Source organism: Struthio camelus, chromosome 4 (genome assembly GCF_040807025.1).
Source record: "Struthio camelus isolate bStrCam1 chromosome 4, bStrCam1.hap1, whole genome shotgun sequence".
NCBI lineage: Eukaryota > Metazoa > Chordata > Aves > Struthioniformes > Struthionidae > Struthio > Struthio camelus.
Genome location: NC_090945.1, coordinates 80,388,969 through 80,409,306, shown reverse-complemented (window position 1 = coordinate 80,409,306; position 20,338 = coordinate 80,388,969). Strand labels below are relative to the sequence as shown.

At 56.9% G+C, this 20,338-nt stretch overlaps 1 protein-coding gene across 1 annotated transcript; it reads right to left on the bottom strand.

The window, feature by feature from the left end:
- Positions 1–1,452: 1,452 nt before the first annotated feature.
- Positions 1,453–19,946, bottom strand: ATOH8 (atonal bHLH transcription factor 8). The gene is made up of 3 exons (XM_068943680.1): positions 19,509–19,946; positions 6,713–6,904; positions 1,453–1,831 (listed from the first exon to the last, which is right to left on the bottom strand). Exons 1-3 carry the CDS (start codon positions 19,944–19,946, stop codon positions 1,826–1,828), a joined length of 636 nt encoding a protein of 211 aa, XP_068799781.1. The 3' UTR covers positions 1,453–1,825.
- Positions 19,947–20,338: the final 392 nt, after the last annotated feature.

Genomic DNA, 20,338 nt, shown 5'->3' with positions numbered 1-20,338 from the left:
CATCTAAAAACGTATTTTATTGGGCTGCTAAATGAACGGCGGTGACGGTGGCAGGGTGAAGAAGTAGAACGAAACCCTGGCGGGGGGGCTGCGGCTCCTCGGCGGGCCGGCGACCCGCTCCGTCTTCTGCGGGGTGCCCGAAAAAACCGCGCGCGAGCCGGCAACCGCGCGGCCTCGCCAGCGGCAACCGGCCCCCCCCTCGCCTCGGCCACGGGGCGCTGCGGCCGGCGTCCCGCCGGCGCCTTCCCCGGCGAGACCCATCAAGCAAGCTCGGGTTTTGCCTACTGCATCCGTAGCTTAATAGAAAAAAAAAAAAAAAAACACCCTTGCAAATTTGCAGCGCGTCAACTTGCGCGGAGAAGGAAACGGGCAGCGACGGAGGAGCTCGCGTTTTCGCGCGGGTATCAGACGGCTGGTTTAGCAAACCAGAGCCCGCCGGCGGGATCCGTGCCGACGCTGAGCGCCGCGCCGGCGCGCCCAGCCCCTTCCCCCGGGGTAAGACGGGCACCAGCGAGCCTGATTTACACCGGTGTCACCGAGCGTTGAATCTAGCCTCTAAAATAACTTTTCCCCTCCAGTGGAAACAAAACACGTCGCTCTCCCGGGCTCGCAAACCCCTGGTTTTTTTCCCTTGCGCCCCGAGCGCTGTCCCCCATCATTAGCAGACGCCTTGCACACGAACTGCGTTACCTATAAAGGCCGCTTCGTCCAAGCAAATGTTCCTCCGTTCTTTCTTTTTTCTTTTTTTTTTGTTTTTTTGTTTGGTTTTTACTTCAATTTGAAGTGAAAGGTACAGTAAAGGAGTCAAATGCCTTTGCATTACGCGGGTTTTTTTCGAGCACTTCAAAACCCCCACGGAAAAATGCCTTCACAAAGCTGAAACGATGGCTGAACCGCTTCGCTGCGTCCCACGCTGCCTAGCCGGACTTCCTTTCGTGTGCGTGGGTTTTTTTTTTTTATTGCTTTACATGGCACTTATCTTTCATTTATTTCATTTTATTCATTCGTTAAAAAAAAAAAAATTCAAATCAAATCATAGCTCCTGTTTCAGCTCTCACTTTGAGTCAGTATTTCTACCCTGCGGATGCGTTTCACAGGAAAGCACGCTGGGAAATTGCCCAAAAAAAAGAAAAAAAAAAAGGTAGAAATGTGGAAGAGCTCAAAGAAAGGAGAAAAAAAAAAAAAAGAAACCCCCAAAAAATAAACGCTGACCGCTGGAGCACAAGTCGGCGTGTCCCAGCTCGTTCCCACAGTGAGGGCCGCCGGCTGCCGGGCTGCAGGGCTGCAGGCAGGGACGTGCGGACAGGAGGAGTACGAGGGAACTCAGCGACGGAGTCAGAAAGTCAGAGTTGTCGCTGCTCGCTAACTGGCCCGCGCGACGGCATCCGCATGGAATTTCTGACTTTTCTTTGGCTCAAAGATTGAACGTTAAGGCAAAAAGAAGACACAGTGTAGAAGCGCCATCAAATCTTTGGCACGTCAGCAACAACAACAACAACAACAACAAATTACTGTACACATGAGCCGAGAGGGGAGCATTTCCCAGTTAAGCAAAGGGAAAAGTGCTAAATAAATTGCACATACTAAAAGGTGGCTGGCTTAAAAAACAAGAAGAAGCATCCTCGTCCTTTTTTTTCTTTCTTTCTTTCTTTCTTTTTTTCCTCCCGTTCCAGAGATTGGGAAAGTTCCTCGGCCGAGCGTCGTCTCGAAGAGGGGCTTCTGCGAGATAAAAGCCGCCTGCCGCCTTCATCTGCATCACGCAACCTTTGCCAAGACTAGCTGTAACTCGGGCTGGACGCGCTTCTCAAGCCTCCCTTCCTCGTCACTACTCCTGGAAAGAGAAGGGACGCGCCGTCAGGGCAGTACGCGGGCGGCTCGCGGCCTTTCCTGCCCGCGCCACCGTTTCGGGCTTCCTACGGGAAGACTCCTCCTGCCGCTCCCGCGCCCCGGGGGAAGGTGCCCAGCAGCACCCAGGGGAAGGTGTCCAGCAGCGCCCCGGGGGGAGGTGCCCAGCAGCACCCGGGGGAAGGTGCCCAGCAGCACCCGGGGGGAAGGTGTCCAGCAGCACCCGGGGGAAGGTGTCCAGCAGCGCCCCGGGGGAAGGTGTCCAGCAGCACCCGGGGGAAGGTGCCCAGCAGCACCCCGGGGGAAGGTGTCCAGCAGCACCCCGGGGGAAGGTGCCCAGCAGCACCCCGGGGGAAGGTGCCCAGCAGCACCCCGGGGGAGGTGCCCAGCAGCGCCCCGGGGGAAGGTGCCCAGCAGCACCCCGGGGGGAGGTGCCCAGCAGCGCCCCGGGGGAAGGTGCCCAGCAGCACCCCGGGGGAAGGTGCCCAGCAGCGCCCCGGGGGAAGGTGCCCAGCAGCACCCCGGGGGGAGGTGCCCAGCAGCGCCCCGGGGGAAGGTGCCCAGCAGCACCCCGGGGGAAGGTGCCCAGCAGCGCCCCGGGGGAAGGTGCCCAGCAGCGCCCCCGGCCCGAGTCTTTTCCCCGCCGCACGTTTGTGCTAGATCCCCCCCCCCCAACCTCCGACCCGTTCGGACTTGCTAATGCTGCTGCCCCCCAGCTCCTCGCCCAGCCCCCTGCGCCCTCCGTCCGGCCTCGGCCAGCAGCAAGTCGGGGGCCCAAGGCCAAGCTCGACCGCGCAACCAGCCGGCGGTTCCCCGGGACGGGACAGAGGCAGCAGAGCCGCGGCCAGGGAGGTTTGGGGAAGGACGGGAACGCGGCGACGTGGGGAGCCCCGAGCGGCTCCCGTTTTCAACGTTTGTCTTTAAAGGTGCCGCTTTTCTTTTTTTGTCTTTTTTTTTTCCCCCCAGGGCAACGAGACCGTGCAGGTTCAGCCGGGAAGAGGCCGGGTAGTTAGGTGGACGCTAACGAACTCGGTTTCCCGACAAACCGGAGGACCTCCCCCCCCCCCCAAGCTCATTATTGCAATTATTATCACTACGGAGGTGCCTCCGGCCCCGCTGCTCGGCGCGGGGGGCCGGGGGGGGGGGCGAAGCTGCTGCCCTAACGCGACACCTTAATTGGGACGAGGGAGTTGGAAGAGACGAGGTGTCGGCGGGAGGTGTTTCCGCTAGGAAACCTCTAATAAGGTGGGGGTTTTTAGTTTTCTTTCCCCCCCCCCCCCCCCTCACCAGCAATAAATAATAAATAAAGCCGTATTAACGGAGAGCAGGCAAGCGGGTTTTCCGTGCGGCGCAGGGGCTGGGGCGCGGGGTGCCGCTCCGCGGGGCCGGCCGCTCGGCTCGCCGGCGCCCGCGGCGGAGCAGACTGGCTGGCTGCCCGCGGCCTCCGAGCGAGCGGCGAAACCGAGCTATTTTTAAAGAGCCGCCGCTGCTGAAAGTCGCAGCGCGGGGGAAGCCGACGTCGTCGTCGTCCCCTCCCCAAAACCCCGGTCCCCGCTCCATCTCCCGGCGGCGTGCGGAGCCGCGCGGAAGAAGCCGCCCGACTTTGCCGGGGGTTGGGGGGGGCCCGGGCGCGAACCCGCCGCGGTGTCACAAATCGGGCTGCACCGCTGGGGGGGGGGGGGGACACAACCCCCCCCCCACGCTCCCCGCAAACGCTTGCAGCGCCGTCCCGCCGCTGCCGTGCCTCCGCCGCGCGAGAAAAGCCGGAGGCCCTCGCTCGCCGCCAACGCGTGAGCCTGCGCCAAGCGCTCCCCGAAACCCCGCGGCGGGAATAAAGCTGCTCCGAGCAAAGCAAAGCGGCGCCGAGGCACGGCAGGACGGCCCAAGGCGGGCACCTAACGCAAGGCGGCATCACGAAATGCAGTAATTAGACGCGTAAATACAAGCGGCGTTAACGCAACAGGCTGCAACTGAGACGCTTGCTTTTAATTCGGCACGTGCTTCTGTAGCTAACGCTCAAGGGCTATATAGATATATATAGAGAGAGAGAGGTATAGCTATAGATACAGCATTCTAATTTTTAATTCTTTGCGTCTGCAAACACACGCACACAAGCAGAGCGAATTAAAAAATAAGCACCGCAACTCCCCAACTTTTATTGCGCTCCAACTGCTGCGCTGTTATTCATAACCCGGCTTCCTCGCGCACAAAGAGACCTTTTGCATGGTTTCCCCCCCCCCCCTTTCCCTCCTGCCTCCCTAACAGCTGCGCTCAGTGTTGTATCCTGAGTGATGATGAGGTTCTGAAAGTGTTTTTTTGGAACAGATGGCCAGGAGAGAGCCGGGGAATGTGCCAGCAGCGCGCTGGGGAATGTGCCAAATCCTGCGGTGACGGAGTGCTCTGGGTTCCAGCTCGCGTGCCTTTCCCCTGCCCTCTGCCCCAAGTGGCGCCAGCAGGACTTCCCAGCTCGCGCTCCGAACATCTGGAGTCTGCGGCTGCCAGAAGAAGCGAAAAGGGAGGGGTTGGGGGGGGGGGAAGAAGGAAAAAAAAAAAAAAAAAGGAGAAAAAAAAATAAAACAAAATCCCCACCGCCGCCCTCCCCGCTCCCAGCCTGAGCTTCCACGCGCTCGGCGGCGGCGCTGCCTCGCCGACCGGCTAATCAAAACCAAAGAGGGTGGCGGGGGGAAAGGAGAGAAAAAAAAAAATGAAGAAAAAAAGGAACCTCGCGAGCTGGAGCAGCTGCGGCCGGGCTGAGGAGCGCGCGGCCCCGCACAGCGCTGCTCTTTCGGGCTTTTCTGCGGCTCGGGGGCGTCTTGCCCGGCTTTTCTTCCTTGCCCGTTGCCTCGCAGCAGGGCGATGCTGCCAGGCGCCTTCTGCGCGCTCGGGCTCATCTGGGCAGGACGGGGCACCCCAAAAACCGCCTGGCCCCCCCTTGGTGCTCCTCCTCGGCCACCCCTGCGCTGCCCGAAGCCGGTGCTGGGTTAAGGGCAGAGCATCCCTCTTCCCGGTACAGCTATTTAGCCCCGATCCCCCTAGGGCTCGGGGCTCTGCAAGGGTCTCGCAACCTCAGTCGCCGGCGTGGTGCGACTCTGGCGCTGCGGCCGCGAGGCTCCAGGTCACCGCTAGAGCCAACCAGAAAGCGACCTTTAAAAATGCAGAATATAGCAGGATCCCCCCTCACCCTCGTGCCGCTTGGTCTAGGAAAAGGCATTTGAAGCCCGGCAGCTAGCCCCTTGGCCGCTTGTAAACGACATCTCCAAACACCCTCCGTCACAACTTAACTGCAACAGCTTAAATCACTACATAACTGCAGTTAGGGCTGGAAAGGGGATTTTTTTTTTCCTAGCCAAAATAGTTGGAAAAGCTAGCGCCAGCTTTCCTAATTAACACAACGCAGTGGAAGGGGAGGAAAAACAAACAAACAAACAAAAAAACCCCAATGACATTTCCTAGGGCAGCAGCAGAAGCCGCACAGCAGCCTAACGCTAGGACGAGCAGGGAAGTCGCCCTCAAAGACGAAGCGAAGGGCTACGCGCAGCTCAGCCCGCGCGACATCTGGAGCCCCGGCCTGCCAAAACACACTCCGGCCAGCTGCTTTCGCGCGCAACAAGCTCACGGTGCCACAGGCCGCGCTCCGCTCCGCCGGGGGACCGAGGGCGGGAGCCGCCGGGGCGGCGGGAGCCGCCGCCAAACAGCGGTGACGGCGGACGAGGGCGCCGGGGCTCGACCGGGCGCTACGGGCTGAGAAAGGAGAAACAACGCAATCGGGCTTGCAGAAGCCAAGACAACGGTTCGCAACCCAAGCGGGCACCTTGGTGCCCTCTCCTCCGCCCCGTTTCGGCTGGATGGGGAGACGGACGGGGATGGGGAGGGGGCAGCGCCGGCGGGACGAGCTGGCTCCCACCCGCTGGCTGCCTCCGGGTTGCCGCCGGCATCGGCGAACGGCGGGCACCGCCGCCGGCCGCGACACTGCAGGAAGCGACCAGGGGCGCGCTATTGTGTTCATTTAGAAATCGCGTTTCTGAAGGATGATTTGTTGGGCTAAAAAAGTGTTTGGGGGGGGGGGGGGATGGAAGGGAAAGGGAAAAAAAAAAAAAAAAGAGGAAAGCTGCCCAAATCGGAGGCAGACCATAACCACCCCAGGGAAGGAGCCGGCTCCCCGGCTTCGCTGCCCGTCCCTCCATTAAAGCCTCGCTGATTTATTATCCCGCGCGACAAGCGAGCCCAGAAAGCAGGGGGAAGGTCAGCGCGAGTTTACGAAACGCTCTTTGCCGTAAAACGCCGAACAAAGGCATCAATCACTCGTTTAATTTACCCCTGTCACTCCGCAAGAGGAAAACTGGCAGAACGCGCCGTTTCCTCTCTAACGCCGCCTTGATGATGATTTCACCTAATTGCCGCGGCGTTAAGTAACCTAGAGGAATGCGAGGCGTAATTAGATTGAGCGTTGTTTCCTCAAGATACCCGCGCGTCCTGCGGCTCATGCATCTCGCTAATGTGTTTATACGCCCAGCGTCTCCATCAGCTACGGGTCTTTTTTTTTTTCTTTTTTTGGGGGTCATCGGATGATTTTCTCAGAGATGAGCGCGGGATTAAAGAAAATGCGGCCGGGCGATGGGGTTTGGCCACCTCCGAAAGGGCTGGTCCGGACAAATCAAGAGCCGCAAGGCGACGCCACCGATGGGTATCACACGCTCAGAGAGACGGAGGAGCCAAAGGAAGGACAGAAAAGAAGGCGAAAGACGAGGAACGAAGACTGGGGAAAATCGTGGAGGGTGAGAAAGGAAGGAAACCCCTTTGCATTTCTCTTTTTTGGGTAACTTTTACCGTTACTTGGGGGTATGGTGGGGGGGAGGCTGTAACGTACCTTCCTTTTTTTAGATCTTCCTTCGGCTTGTAAGGTCCTAGTGCACTGCTCCACGCACTCGGAGAAGCTCATGTTACTGTGGTCAGCGCTGTAATCCAGGTCTGCTAGTCTGGCCAGGGAAAGGATATAGTTACAGGCTATTCTCAAGATGGCTAGTTTGGACAACTTTTGACCATAAGAATAGCAGGGAACCTAGAAAGGGTAACAGGGAAAAAAAAAAAATTAGGCCAGATATACAAAATACCTTACTCGAAGCATGACAAAACAACCGGCGGTTATTTTCTTAGCCGTTTTTAACACAACTAGGGACGCCGCTGCTAAAAGGCCATATGGTCCCGACAGGTTTCTTAAGAAGAAACTGCCCCGCTGGGCTCCGCGGGAGCCAAAGCAGCGTGAGCCGTCTTGATTTCGGCGGGACGGCTCTGCTTCAAGCGCGAGGGCAGGATCCGGCCCGGGGCGTCTGCCCGTCGCCTGGCGCTGAGGCCGGGGCCTTTTTTTTGGCGGGGGGAACCCACACCGCTTTGGCCGCCCTGCCATCCTCCCCGTAAGGAGCTATAATGCCACCACGGGTCTCCTGGCAGGATAAAGCAATAGCAGAAATGTGCCAGAATTTGGCACTTTTGCCCTCCAAGGGCACCACCGATGGTGGCTTCCCGCAGAGGCGAAGCCCCGACGCCGCTGCGGGGCAGAGCCCGCCGGCGGTAACTCTAACCCAGCTACCCGGCGCCGACTCTCTGCTGAAACACCCCGTTACGTCAGCTCGTTTCTCACAAACGACTGAGCAGAGCCCAGGCCGCGGCAACGCCTTACGCTATTCTTTATCCTTGACCATTTCTAGTGCAACGTGAAACACTCAAACCGCTCAAACTAAACAGCGCGTGTCTAAGTGAAGGAACCGTACGCGTTTTCTGTTGCAGCAGGTTTGCTTGTTTTTAGCTCACGATCCAGCAAAAACGCTACGTACACACTTCATTTTCAGCGCGCAACTTTGACACATCCGGTTTTGCAGCGAACTCTTCTTCCGCGCTCAGCAGGCCCTCCCGGGACCCCCCCTTGGCTCCTCTGCAAAATTGTGAAAGGTCATTTCACGCAAAAGCCTCTGTTGCCTACACGAAACTGGAGCCGGGCGTTTGTCTGAAATCCATCCTAGCCGTTCGGGCCGTCTGACCGTCCATCCGTCTAAGTTTTCATAGGACATCACTCACTGGCGTGGCGGAGGGTGCCTCCACCATGGGCCCCGTACCAGGCTCCATCCTGCTCAGCCCCCCGCGCTGTCACCCCACTCCGGGCAGGAGAGCGCCAAACGTTTTCTGCCACTCTCCTGCCTGAGCTTCTGCTTTTGTTTTCTATGCTTTTTATCCACGAATTTGGTCCAGTTAAGTTCCACCCATGTAAAATTTTGGCATCTGTAACATCCCTTGGTGAGTAGTTCTCTGAGTTTATACCCCATTCTATATAAAAACGCCCTCCTTTCGCTGTTTTGAATTTGGCTCCTACCGTCCTCACTTGAGGTCCTCTGGTTCTTATATGGGGAAAAAGAGAGAACAACTGATCTTTGCTCATCTCCTCTGTGCCACTCATATTTTTAGCCCTCCATCATCTCCTCTCCTTCTTCTGTCTCTTTTGCAGAAGGAAAAGACCTAACCTCCTCAGCTGACTGATATATGGAAGCCACCGCACACCTTTGACCATCCTTACTCGTCTTCTCTGAACCTTTCCTACTTCTAGTCTACCCTTTTGGAGCTGGGAGGACCAGTTTCATTTCTCCTCCTCACTGTTTCCTGCCTTTCCACCAATTATTAATCTACGCTTAGGCCAAAGTCGCTTAGTTTCTCTAGTGAGGAACTCTGCCATAATTCTTATGGAAATCCAAACCAACTATGTATCGGTTGGATCCCCCTTATCCATGAGTTTGTTGATGTTAATGGAAGACCGCTATCGACCCTATGGGACCTTTGTGGGATAGACTGGCCATTTGGCTTGTAGGATACAGCTGAGGTATCCAGCAATATCTGACCTCTGCAGAAACAAGCCAACAAGCCTCAAAAGGCCTCTTTCTGTACGTGTGATCTGCTCCTGATACCCCTGAGGAGGCAGGGGATCTATTTATTCTCTGGGAATAGCCAGCACCAGCATCGCTTTGACCTGCGGTGGCATCTGCACAGAGCAAACTTCTCCGCTGCTAACTCGGATGCAAAAGTGACAGAGCCACTTCCATGCACCTCGTGTTGGAAGAGCACAAGGGGTCCTACAGCATTCGCCATACTCTCCAGTAAGAGCCTCTTTGCAAAGTGGGCCGCCCGGAAAAGAAGCAAGGCCAAGCGCAGTCCACATCACTCCAGAGTACATCAGAGGGGCAGCTAGGAACAGCTGGAGCCTGCTGGCACAAAGCACCCCTTTTTGCCCTAGAAAACGACTTCTAAATCCTTGCCTTCAGTTCTCTGCTGGTTTTATGCAGCAGGCAACTGTTTCCCTTCGGATGATAATACCTGGCCCCGCGACGCAGTAGGCTGAGTTACTTTGAAAGCAGAGCCCTGGGCAGCAGAAACACCAAAGTCTCTTTCGACACTGCTGTAAGAAGAACAGCGGAGAGCCCAGATCAAACAGCTGCCAGAGCGAGAGACCAAAGCAAGATGGAAACTAAAATGGAAGGGTTCAGTGAAATGTGGGAATAATTTCAGAATTAGAGCAAGAAGGAAGTTAAATCAAGTGGAAGGAAAATAGACCCGAAATCCTTGAGGCTCATGCCACAGACGCTGCCCCCCAGTTGCAGCATGAAAGGAAAGGCAAATGTCTTTTTCCCCCCCTCATCTGTTTTCCTCTTTTTGTGTGTTGTTCTTTAAAAAAATAAAAAATACAAACGCAACTGCTTTGCAGGGCATGTTTGCTGCAAATTCCAAGAAAGATCGCAGTGTTAACACAGTTGACAAAACCCTCTACTGGGATTACACAACACTTTTCCCACACGCTGCAGCAAAGTCCAGACTGGAGCAGCCCTGTACACCCAGGGGAGGAGTTTCACCTTGTGCAGCTCCAACACCACAGCGATGGGTGCGGGGACATTAGGAGATAAGAGTTTTCGCCATGGCAACAGTGTTAAAATAACTGTTTCGTAGGAACCCTCCCTGTCTTGGCTCAGCTCCTGCCATTTTAATGTTTCCTTTTGAATTAAACATGGGAAATTGAGAGAGGAATGAGCCACTTAGTTCAGCTCCACATCCAAAGCTTCCCCCAACAGTTGGGGGAAGAAAGTCAATTTTGGTTTTATCCTTTCCGATTTTAAGCAGGGGGTAGCGCGAGCGGGTGTCTATCACATCCCTGGCGAGAAGCAAACCCCTTCCTCCTTCTGTCGCCCTCTCGCGCTCATCACGTCTGAGCTGGTGGGAGAGTGGGGCTGAGTGGGTTTGCTCGCGTGCTTTTAATTCAAGTATTTTCCTTATCTGACCTCACTGATTTCTGCCGGCAGGCAGCACAGCCCACCGTCTTGCCTGCTTCATTTGCAATCATGAAAAGGAATTAGGAAGGAACTGCCACTGAAATTTCACACTGGTGCAAAGGAATGCAGCCGTCTGCTAGAAAGGAAGGGATATTGGCACCATCCTCGGCTTTGTGAGGTCAACAAGGCGCTGGGCTGGGACCAGCAGCAACCAGAGCCTGGGCCAGAGGATGTTTGTTGGTCATGTCCGTAAAGTGCTTTGCAGTGTCTCAAGGATCTTATCAGTGGCCCCCGGGTTGGCAGGGGCTGGAAGTAACGCAAAATGTGCGCTCTTGAAATATATTCCTGCGCTGAAGTTCTTCTTTGGCAGGAAGATAGAACGGGATGTGACCTCACAGGTCTCGTCCATCCTTGACGTCTGTGGTTCAGAGGCAGCGCCCTTGGAAAACCAAAGATGCTCCCTTTGAAGTCCATGGGAAGCTTGCACTGGACTTCAGTGGAGCAGCATTCAACCCTCGGCTGTCTCTCTGGAGAAGACAAGACTCCAAAGATTTAGTTTCTTCAATGAAAGATGGAGTCTTGGAGTTGATTCTCACCCAAAGCAGAAGAGAGGAGACTGTGGGATGAGGTTGGGGAGGATAGTGAGTAGGTGGGGGGGGGGGGGGCAGCAAGCACTGCTGCCATACGAGGGTACAAGGTATATTCACCATGATGGGTCTGGCAGAAAATCGGGACCGTTCCATGGACTGATTTGAGCGTGTTCCCTCTGCATTTATGGGAGCACCTGCACGCTGCACCAGAATTGGGCCCCATGGGTACAGCAGAGAAGATGAGGTGGCTCTGAGGCGTTTGTAGCATAGTATAAAGTAAGCCCTCCTGACAGCTAGCTGCCTCCACAATGTGCCATAATAAGCTGCTGAATTTACCTGTCTTCTAATTCCTCTGGTTTATTTTTATGCTGGGAGTTAAACTGTCTCAGAGCTCCGCTGGGAAGCAGCTGGCTGGCTCTCTGACGAGCCCTTTTGCAGCAGGCAGCGTTTAACTTCACTGTCTCGTTGTTCGCGCTCAGCCTCGTGCCAAAAACATTTCCAGAAGGTTCATGTAAATGTCCAGGGCTTAATAGCTGAGGCTTTCTTACATCCCTCCTTCCAGCCTGGGGTGAACCAAACGTTTGCCAGGGTTCAGGTGCCTTGGGGAAAGGTGGCAGGTTGGGGTGGCAGGTTGGGTGCTCCTTGCTCTCCAAATGCGAGCCTAGGAGAAACCTCTCCCCGGCCTCTGTCCCCATCGTGTCATCTCTCCAGGGCTGGCGTCTGCAGCGCTACTGAGAGGAGGGGGAGGGAAGATTAACAACTTGACAAGCTGAAGACCTTGCCCAGAACATCACTGCTTGTTTTCATGAATGCTTCCTTCACGGAGAGCGTTTGGAAAGGCATTTTTTGTTTCTGCCCGTCTGCAGGGGTAGGGGGTGAATACATACATACAAATCAGCACAAGCATGCATCTTCACCAACTTCTTAGAGGACCTGCTGGTTGACCAGTTGGTCGGTGTGTTCAAATTTTCCAGCTTGGAACTCAGCGTTCCTGCCTCTTCTTCACAGTTATGCACCCCAGGTCCTCCTAGCATCCCAGAAGAGATGATGGGGGAGGGAAAAGGCTGCAAGTGCGGTTGCAATGTCCTTTCACTGTCCTGCCAGGCTCTTCAACACAGTGGGAACGTGCTGGAATCTGTGGGTGCCTGCAGTTACTGTGCTGGGAAGCAGGCAGCTGAATGAACTCCATGAAGAGTCGGAGCATGTATTTCTCCCCTGGATCTCCAGGTCCCAGGAGAAACTCGGTGTGTGGTTCAGAGCCACCAAGCAATCAATCCCGCACAGGATGAACTGAGGTGCTACAGGGTTCATCACACACTTTCTGCACATCCCCGTGCGGCCTGCCCTGCATGGGCATGGCCAGGCAGTGACCATGCAGCATCGCTCCTGCTCAGCAACTTCTCCCTCCTCAGGGATTGAAGTTTTAGAAAAGGAAAGGCCACCCTCCCCGAAAGTAGTAGTAGTTTGAATGCAGCAAGGCAGGAGCCTGTGAGCTGTGTGGGAGGACACGCAGCTTGCGGTGGGGCGTGCTGGAGGGGGGCATTGGGCAGGAACCGAAGTGCCAAGTTTCCCTCTGGTCTCTGGGCATCACGACAGCAGATGCTCAAGCAGAGCTGTTCCTGCTGGCCGTGGGAGCTATTTTACACCGGTAGGTGCGGAAGGCTCTTGTTTCTCAGTCCCCACACTGACTATGGGAACGGTGAGCCTGCTGCTAGCAAAGGAATCAGCTTAAAAAAAGCCTTTGTCCCTGGAAGCATCCAGCCCGGGACCAAACCTAACTTGTCAACAAGACCAGAAGCAGCATTGTCCGGACGGGAGGCATCACTGCGGCTGAGGCTTCTTCACCTCGCGGGTGGGTCTACTTTATCACATAACTTGGCTGCTGGTTCGCTCCCAGCTCCTGGCTCTCCCATCGTCCACATTGCAGAGACGTTAGTTCACTCCCGGAGCAACCGGACTGGCTTCCTCCAAACAAAAGCGAGGTGTGGTGCTGGGCGAGTTCACCCCGCGAGAGCTCTTCCAAATGGCAGGCCTGGCTCCATGCCGTTTTGGACAGTCCTCCAGCACTATCCCGGTCAATGTTGCACCCTCCCACACAGCCTTGGGGCACACATCATGTGCCCTCAGTACTGTGCTTTAAAAATACCACACTGGTAAGCTGCTGCAGAGCTCTTCTTTTATTGTAGACATGCTGAACCACCCTCTAAAATAATAACTACATGGAGGGCTACTCGGGTATCACAGAGGCCTGGAGAAAGCCCAGGGCCATGGACACAGCAAGTCTACTCTAGAAGGGGCTAGCCCAAGCACTATGGTGGGGAACACTTTCCTGGGGAGCACATTTTAACAGGGTAGCTGTAACCTCCATGTCTTGAGTTGCATGGGCCAAATTCAGCTGGGGAATAGAGAACAAGCTCTACTGGAGTTAAGGACATTCATGCCAGCCCTGACTTGGTGATTCTTCAGAAATTCTTTAGAGTGTCTGGCCAGCGCTGGAGGACCACGATGTTTTCTGCTTCCCCGTTATCCCGAGAGCCAGCTGACATCCCTCGATATGGCACCCGGCAAGCTGCAATGCTGAGCCGCAATGCAATGCAATGCAAGCTGCAATTCCCTTTTTTTTGCAGAGCGAGCTCTGCTCTCCTCCTAGACGAGAATCCCTGCCTGGCATGGGGGATGGTGCAGAGCGGGACCGGAGGGACGTATAGCCCTGCAAACACGAAGGGCGCATGGACCAAAGGAGCTGCAGGCCAGCAACAAAGAGTCGGAGGGTCTCAGCAGTGAGGTCCTGCTCCCTGTCCCACCTCCCGGCCACGGCGACTGCAGCTGAGAGAGTAATTTGAGAGTGGATTAAGGCAGGGAGCAGAGGCTGCATTCAAAGCCCGCTGCAGCAAACCGGAGCCTTTCCTCTGATTTCAGCGGGAGCTGAAAGAAAACACAGAGGTTAACTCGGGGTGGCTGCAGCGGGCAGAGCAAATACCTCCCGACAGGAGCGGGATTTGTATCGGAGGAGTCAGCAAGCAGCAAAGGGAGCAAACAAGCCTCCGCTCTTGGTGACACGCAGTCATTGTTTTCAGGATTCCTGTCCTTTTGTCTGGGCTCGCCTTTATTTTCTCTCCCCTATATTGCTTAAGGCTAGCGTCTTGTTATCTTCTTTAGCTGCTAAACCACAGTGCCTGCCCACCTCTCCCCTGCCTGCGCTCTAAAATAACCGTAGCAGCGCTGCAGACTGGCTTGAGCCACCAAGGGGCCCCAGCGAACGCCGTGTTTTCGGAGGACAACCCCGCACACTGGGAGCAACGTGGGGAGGATGCGCCTGCACTAGCGCTCCCAAAGCCAAATGGCATCTCTCCAATTGCTGCTGTGGAGCAGGGCCAAACCCTGCTGCCAACCCTAGGGACCTCAACAGGAGGTTTTTCTCCAGGAGCAAGGTTTTAATGGGTCTTAGGGTGTCTTGTTGGCTGGGATCCCAAGGAGAATGCATCATTGGGAATAGGTCTGGGACACCCGGTGAGCAGGTGAAACCCCTCCGTGATGGAGATGACTCTTCCCATGATAGAGAACACCCCTCCGCGGTGGAGAAGACCCCTGAGGGAGGAAGAGCTGTGGTGTCCCCAGCACTCAGCAAGGGCAGAGCAGCATCACCGGCTACAGTCTGTGTCCTGCCTGCAGAAGTGCTAAACTGCGGCTGCCCCGCGGAAGATGCAAACAGGGCAAGCATGTAATGATGCTGCCCCAGAATAGTTGCTCCTCAGCCTCCACCACTTTGTGGCCAAGGCTCTTCTCAAGCCACAGGTCCCGTCTGCACTCAGCGCCTGGCTTGTTCTTCTGCAAGCTTGTCCGAAACCACGTGGAGAGTTAGCACCCACACCTCCCCGCAGCAACACAACCTCCTCCCGCAGCCGCGCTCAGACTGTGCTTCCTGGCGTCTCACCACCATCCCAGCAGAAGCCAGGGGGGGGTCTTTTCTGCACTGATTTAACTACAAACCACAGCAGCCACGTGCATGCCAGCAGCTAAAAGTGAAAGGACGTTAGTCAGGAAAACTCAACTCCGGAAGCCAGAAAGCCCTATAAAACCTAAAATATCTCCAGAAGCCACACAAGTGAGGAGAGAGGGCCTGTCAGCTGCTGAAGGCAAGAAAGCCCTGGTAACGCAGCGGTGAAAAGATGGAAAAAAACCACCAAGATACTTCAAGGGAAAATAAATGTCTGCGGACGCGTTTGCTCTCGACGCAGAGACTCTAGCGCGCTGAGGCTCTGTGCACTGTGCTCTTGAGGAGGAGCTGGACAGCAGTGCTCTAGAGAGAAAACAGATGTGCAAATGCAGGCAGGCTCCAGATCAGAGAGGCTGCTGTGCTCGCCTCCATCCATCGAGGGAGAGTCTGCTGCCACCTTAGGGTCTGTCGGCACAGCTGAGCAAGTGCAATTGCAACACTCGCTAGTGCAAGCGTCCTCATGTAAGCTAGTTCGCTTGAGTGCCTGCTGCAGACCAACAGCAGAGAGCCCTGTCCACTACATGCAAGCCCTCCAGGTGCAAACCTGGTTGCTAGTCCATGCTGTAATAAGCTTAAAGCTGGCCCACTTTTGCGCTTGCAACGCCCTGGAATAAAGCCTCTGGCTGCTGAAAGGGATCTGCAGGCAAAACGGGAGCTAGTGTTGCTAGTATCTGAGGCCTGGTCTGATTAGCAGATCTGGAGATGTGCGGTAGTGGTATCCCATCTTCTCTTCTCTCCTCTGACCTGGGCTTGTGCTGCCGCAGTCTCATGAAGTGGAAGAGCCATCGGCGTGAGGCCAGAGATAACCTCGGGTCTCACGAATTCAGTCATTGCCCACATCAGAAGCATTCAGGTTCATTAACCACCGGCAAAAGAAAAGGGATGGAAGTGACAGCCAGTCACAGCCCTTAACACACCTCCTGGACGGTCTTGGAGCAATTAGCACAGTGCAGGTACACAAAAAAGAGCAACAAACACCTGCCTCGCCACCCAAGAATGGGGAAGGACAGCAAAACACTATTGCAAGGAGTTGTCCATCTGAGGGGGCAGCGGCAACACCAGGAGGGACTCTCAGATTAGGAGTTACGGACTAATCCAACCACTCAATACCTGCTGGGAAAAGCAGTGGCAGAGGGAAAAACCTAGCAAAAACATTCCCAACGTTTCAGAGTGTTTTCGAGCAGGGAATGTTCTCCACGTGGAGCTATCCTGCTGGCCTCAACAGTCTTCACAGAATCACAGAATCGTTTAGGTTGGAAGGGACCTCTGGAGACCATCTAGTCCAACCTCCCTGCTCAAGCAGGGACCTCTAGAGCATATTGGTGGTCTGTGGTCTTATCCGTGGGCAGGGTCACTTTGGCAAATGGTACTCAGGGGAGAAAAACCTCCCCCAGACTGAGCACCTGGCGATCATGCTTGGCAGGACTAGGCAAAGGCGCTGCTGTTGGACCATCCTGAGAATGTGCTGGCAGCATCTGCTCTTCAGTCCCGCGTTAGCATCACATCCTACTGCTGTGGAAGGCAGCAAGAAGATGCAGAAAGAGAGGGATCCTGTCCTCGACGGCCGTGACACAAGGCAAGAGTGCAACAGCGATGGCACATCTCTCTCAATGGCGGACTGCAATGGACGACGGCCCGTGACGCTCCCACCTTGGAGAAGCCCCAGCCTTGGAGGCAAGCTCGGGACAGCTAAGTGCTCCACAATGGCTGGATTAACCTTTTTCCTGGTGTGAAACGGCTGTGGTCGAGTCTTCCGCCACCAAGCCTAAAAAAGCCTTCCTGCCATCTGGAGAGCTAGCCTACACAAGGCGAAACATGTGTGCCAGATGTGCGCAGCTGCAGCGTGCACGGCCAGCCCTGGCGGCAGCCCATCTGCGCTGCACGCCGGCGGCTCCGCATCGGGTGGGCGCTGAGTCAGGCAGAGCAGAGGAGAGGAGAGGGCGGCTTTCCTCCCCTGCTCTGCACCCGGCACGACCCGGTGCCGTGGCCCGGCCGAGCCCCATGCCCCATCCCGCGGGGCTCTCGCTTCCCTTCCCAAAGAAGGAGCGCGGGGCCGGGCGCGTGCAAGTGCGATGCCCTCCGGTGCTGCTCGCCCGGCCGGCCATGGGGACGTATCGGTTTCAGGGCTTTGGGAAAAGGCGCCCAGCTGCTTAAGAGCCTGATACGTGATGACAAGGAGGGACTGGAGGAATAAGCGAAGAGCGACAAGCAAACCGAGGTCTGTGCGCAGCCTCCCTGGCTGACAGCACAGGGATGACCTCCTGCGCAGGCCTTTCTGCGCCGCAGTGATGGGAAAAGACCGCGCTTCGCCGAGGCATCGGAAACTCTCCCTATCGCATTTATCTCTAAAACCAAATCTGCCCATGCTCTCGCTTCGCTGGCCACGTTGTTGCAGAGAGAAATGCCCTTTCTCCCCCCCCGGCAAGGATGAGCGGAGGCTCCTAAAAACCCTGCCGCCGGCCCCGACGTGGATGATTTGAGTGACAAGCCAGTGCCGTGCATATGTGCAATGAAGCCGACTGTCACCTGATGTCATGTACAGCACCAAGCACGCCGCTGGCAGCCCAGCAAGGAATGAATCCAAATGTCATCCAATGCTGGTCCGCACCGCCAGCCCACCCCTCAGCAAATTGCTAGGAAAACCTTGCAGCAAACAGTTCCCGGAGAATGATTCCTTTCTGCCTGCGGAGCGAATACAGCCCTGCTAGTATGCTGCAGCGCTGACCCTGGAGACCAGCTTTCCCGGGAAGAGAGGACAGCAACTTGTTCTCCAGGCTCTCTGGACTCCCAGCTGAGTCCAGGGCTGAAATGATTTATGGAAACAGGGCCAAGGCCAGGAATCTGAGGCTTTTCAAGAGTTGCCCATTTCCCCAAAGAACGCAGCTTTAATTTGTTGCTTGCCTGACTTGTGCTTGAGGCTCAGCCTGGAACAAGATTGCCAGTGATTTGGGAAATCAGTGCTACTTCCCCTTGCGGTTTTGGTGGTGTAGATGCCGGTCCACAGAGAATTCGACTGCCACTTCCAGGCGCGTCTTGCACAGTCGCCACACAAGCGAGACATGGAAGCAGCTCCCAGAAACAAAACGCGCCCGGTCTGGCAGCTGCATTTACCGGGGAAGTGGCAGTCTCTGCGTACGGGAGGTAGAGCAGCCAGCGCATACCGGTGCGTCCCACCGCCGCGCAGGGATTAAATACGCTCAAGTTCACTTGCTTCTCAGCAACCCTCTCCCGACACAGCCCCGTTCACAGCCTGCTCTTCCCACCGAGGCCGGAGTCGGAGGGCTGCTCACAAAAGCGGGTGGTGGGAAAGGATTAACCCTTGGGGTGCAGCCACTCAACCTTGAGAGATGTCACCGAGAAGGGCTGCGGGCACCACACGCAAGGGATGTGAACGAGCAGAACTGCTATGCAGAAAACGGGATGGGACCCCAACGCAAGCACACTCACGGGGGCTCCCTAGCCTGGCTCAGGTGTGTAAAGGCTGCAAGACAAGCCAAAAGCCCTCCCGCAAATGTGAAGCCCTGCGGGCACAGGGCCTGCAGCTTCCGTCGTGCGGAAGGGACCATCGTGGGACGGGGACGCTCAGCATCTCTCGGGTGGCCTCATCAGCAGCTCACAGCCCCCAAGCCCTGGGGATTTTCTCCTTTCATTACCCACCTGGAACAGCCCTGCCGGACTAGAAAAGCAAAACAGTCAGGACAGCTGAGCTTTTCCCGTCTAACAGCACACCTTGATCTATCAGTGAGCTATTACAGGGTGCTTGAACACAGGCGCGTAAGGCGTTAGAACAGGGGTCAGGGCACTGACTGGGCGAATCAGGAGAACCACGAGGCTGCGTTACAGCTTTGCTTCCTTCACTGCATCTCTCCTCATCTTCCATGTGCCGGGGAGGTGACTGGGATGGAAGCATTTTGTCCTAAACACCATTTAGCTTTCAGAAGTTCCCTTGTGCGCGTGGGAACACTTCTATTGCTCATTCACAGAAGACCAAGAGGATTTTCAACATACCTTAACAAGAAAGCCTGGACCCATACACAAAAAACACACGCTGCAGTGAAAACCATGGAAAACTAACCAGGAGGGGAAAGCAGCTTAACTCTTCCTGGCAGACAGGAGTCCCACAGAAAGTTTCAGAGGGCGCTGAGGAACCCCAAGAGACCAGGTGCCCCACACATAAGTCAGCATGAGCGAGCCGCTGCCCGGATTCCCAGCGAGCCCTTCGGGACAGCCCACCACGGCGGGAGAGCCAGCGAGCGTGTGTGCCTTCAGACAGCGCGGGAGCATCACCCCAGCTCGCAGCTTGGGCAAACGCCTCCTTTCACCCCCCCCCCCCCACCATGTTTTCACTTGGAGTCCTTCCTCCCTTGGGGTTTCTTTCATTTTCCTCCGCACCCTTCCCTCTGCAGCAGGCCGGGGGGGGGGGGGCGGGAGGGAGAAGGTCCAAAAGTTTTCTAACTGCACGCAAATTACAAGCCCTTACTTACTTATCGTTATTGTTAGCATAGTTCTAGGGCTGGTGCTTCCAGGCATTTTGAGCTGACTTCCCCTTCTGTCAGGCACCGACGCCGAGCTCCTGCCTTTAAACTTCCTTAGGCCGAGAATTACCCCCAAGTAGGTATTTTCGCAGCGCCCGCCACCGCTTGCAACCCGCTCCCTTAACACCCCGCCTCGGGCTGCCCGGCCAGGCAAGAGGGGGAAGTCGCAGCGCGATGCCCCGAGCTGCGCGCAGCGCGGAGCTCCGCGCAGCGGTGCCCGAGGGGCCGCGGCAGGTACCTGCTTGCGCAGCGCCTCGAAGGCGGCGCTGATGGTGTGGACGCGGGTCCTCTCGCGGGCGTTGGCCAGCAGCCGCCGCGTCTGCTGCAGGGCTTTGATCTCCGGCGAGACGCCGGCCGCCTCGGCCGGCCGCGGGCGCGGGGAGGCGGCGGGGCCGGGCGCGGGCGCGGGGCAGGCGCCGCCGGCCGGGCAGAGCGCGGCGCTGCGCGGTTCCCAGGCGGGCGGCGGCGGCGGCGCGGCGGCGGCGCCGGGGCCGGGCGGAGGGGCGCGGAGCGGCGCTTGCCGCCGCCCGCTCAGCACTTTGAGCTCCACGCGGAAACTTTTGCAGCCGTGCAGCGGCGCCGCTCGGCCTTTGCGCCGCAACCGCCGCAGGCCGCCCAAGTCGGCGGCGCAGAGGCGCGGCCAGGGCTCGCCCGCGGCCAGCGGCGTGCTCCGCATGGCGCGGGGCGCTGCGCGGCCGCGCTCAGCGGCTCCCCCGCCGCCCCGCTGCTGCCGCCGCCGCCGCTGCTGCTGCCGCCGCCTCCGGGCAGCGCCCGCCGCCGCCCATCTGCGTGCGCTCCGCCGCGGCTCCCTCCGCGCGTCCGTCCGTCCGTCCGGGCGCCGCTGCCCGCAGCCTGCCTCCCACCGCCGGCAGCCGGCCCGCCGCGCCGATGAGCGGCTTTAAAGAAACAGGAAGGCTGGCCCTTTTTTTTTTTTTTTTTTTTTCCTCTCTCTCTCTCTCTTCCCAAAACAGCTGTGCTGCCAATCTCCTTTGTTCATCCCCCCCCCCTTCCCTTCCCTTCCCTCCCACCCCACTCCCACTTTCTTCTTGAATCTCGCTCTTCCATGCG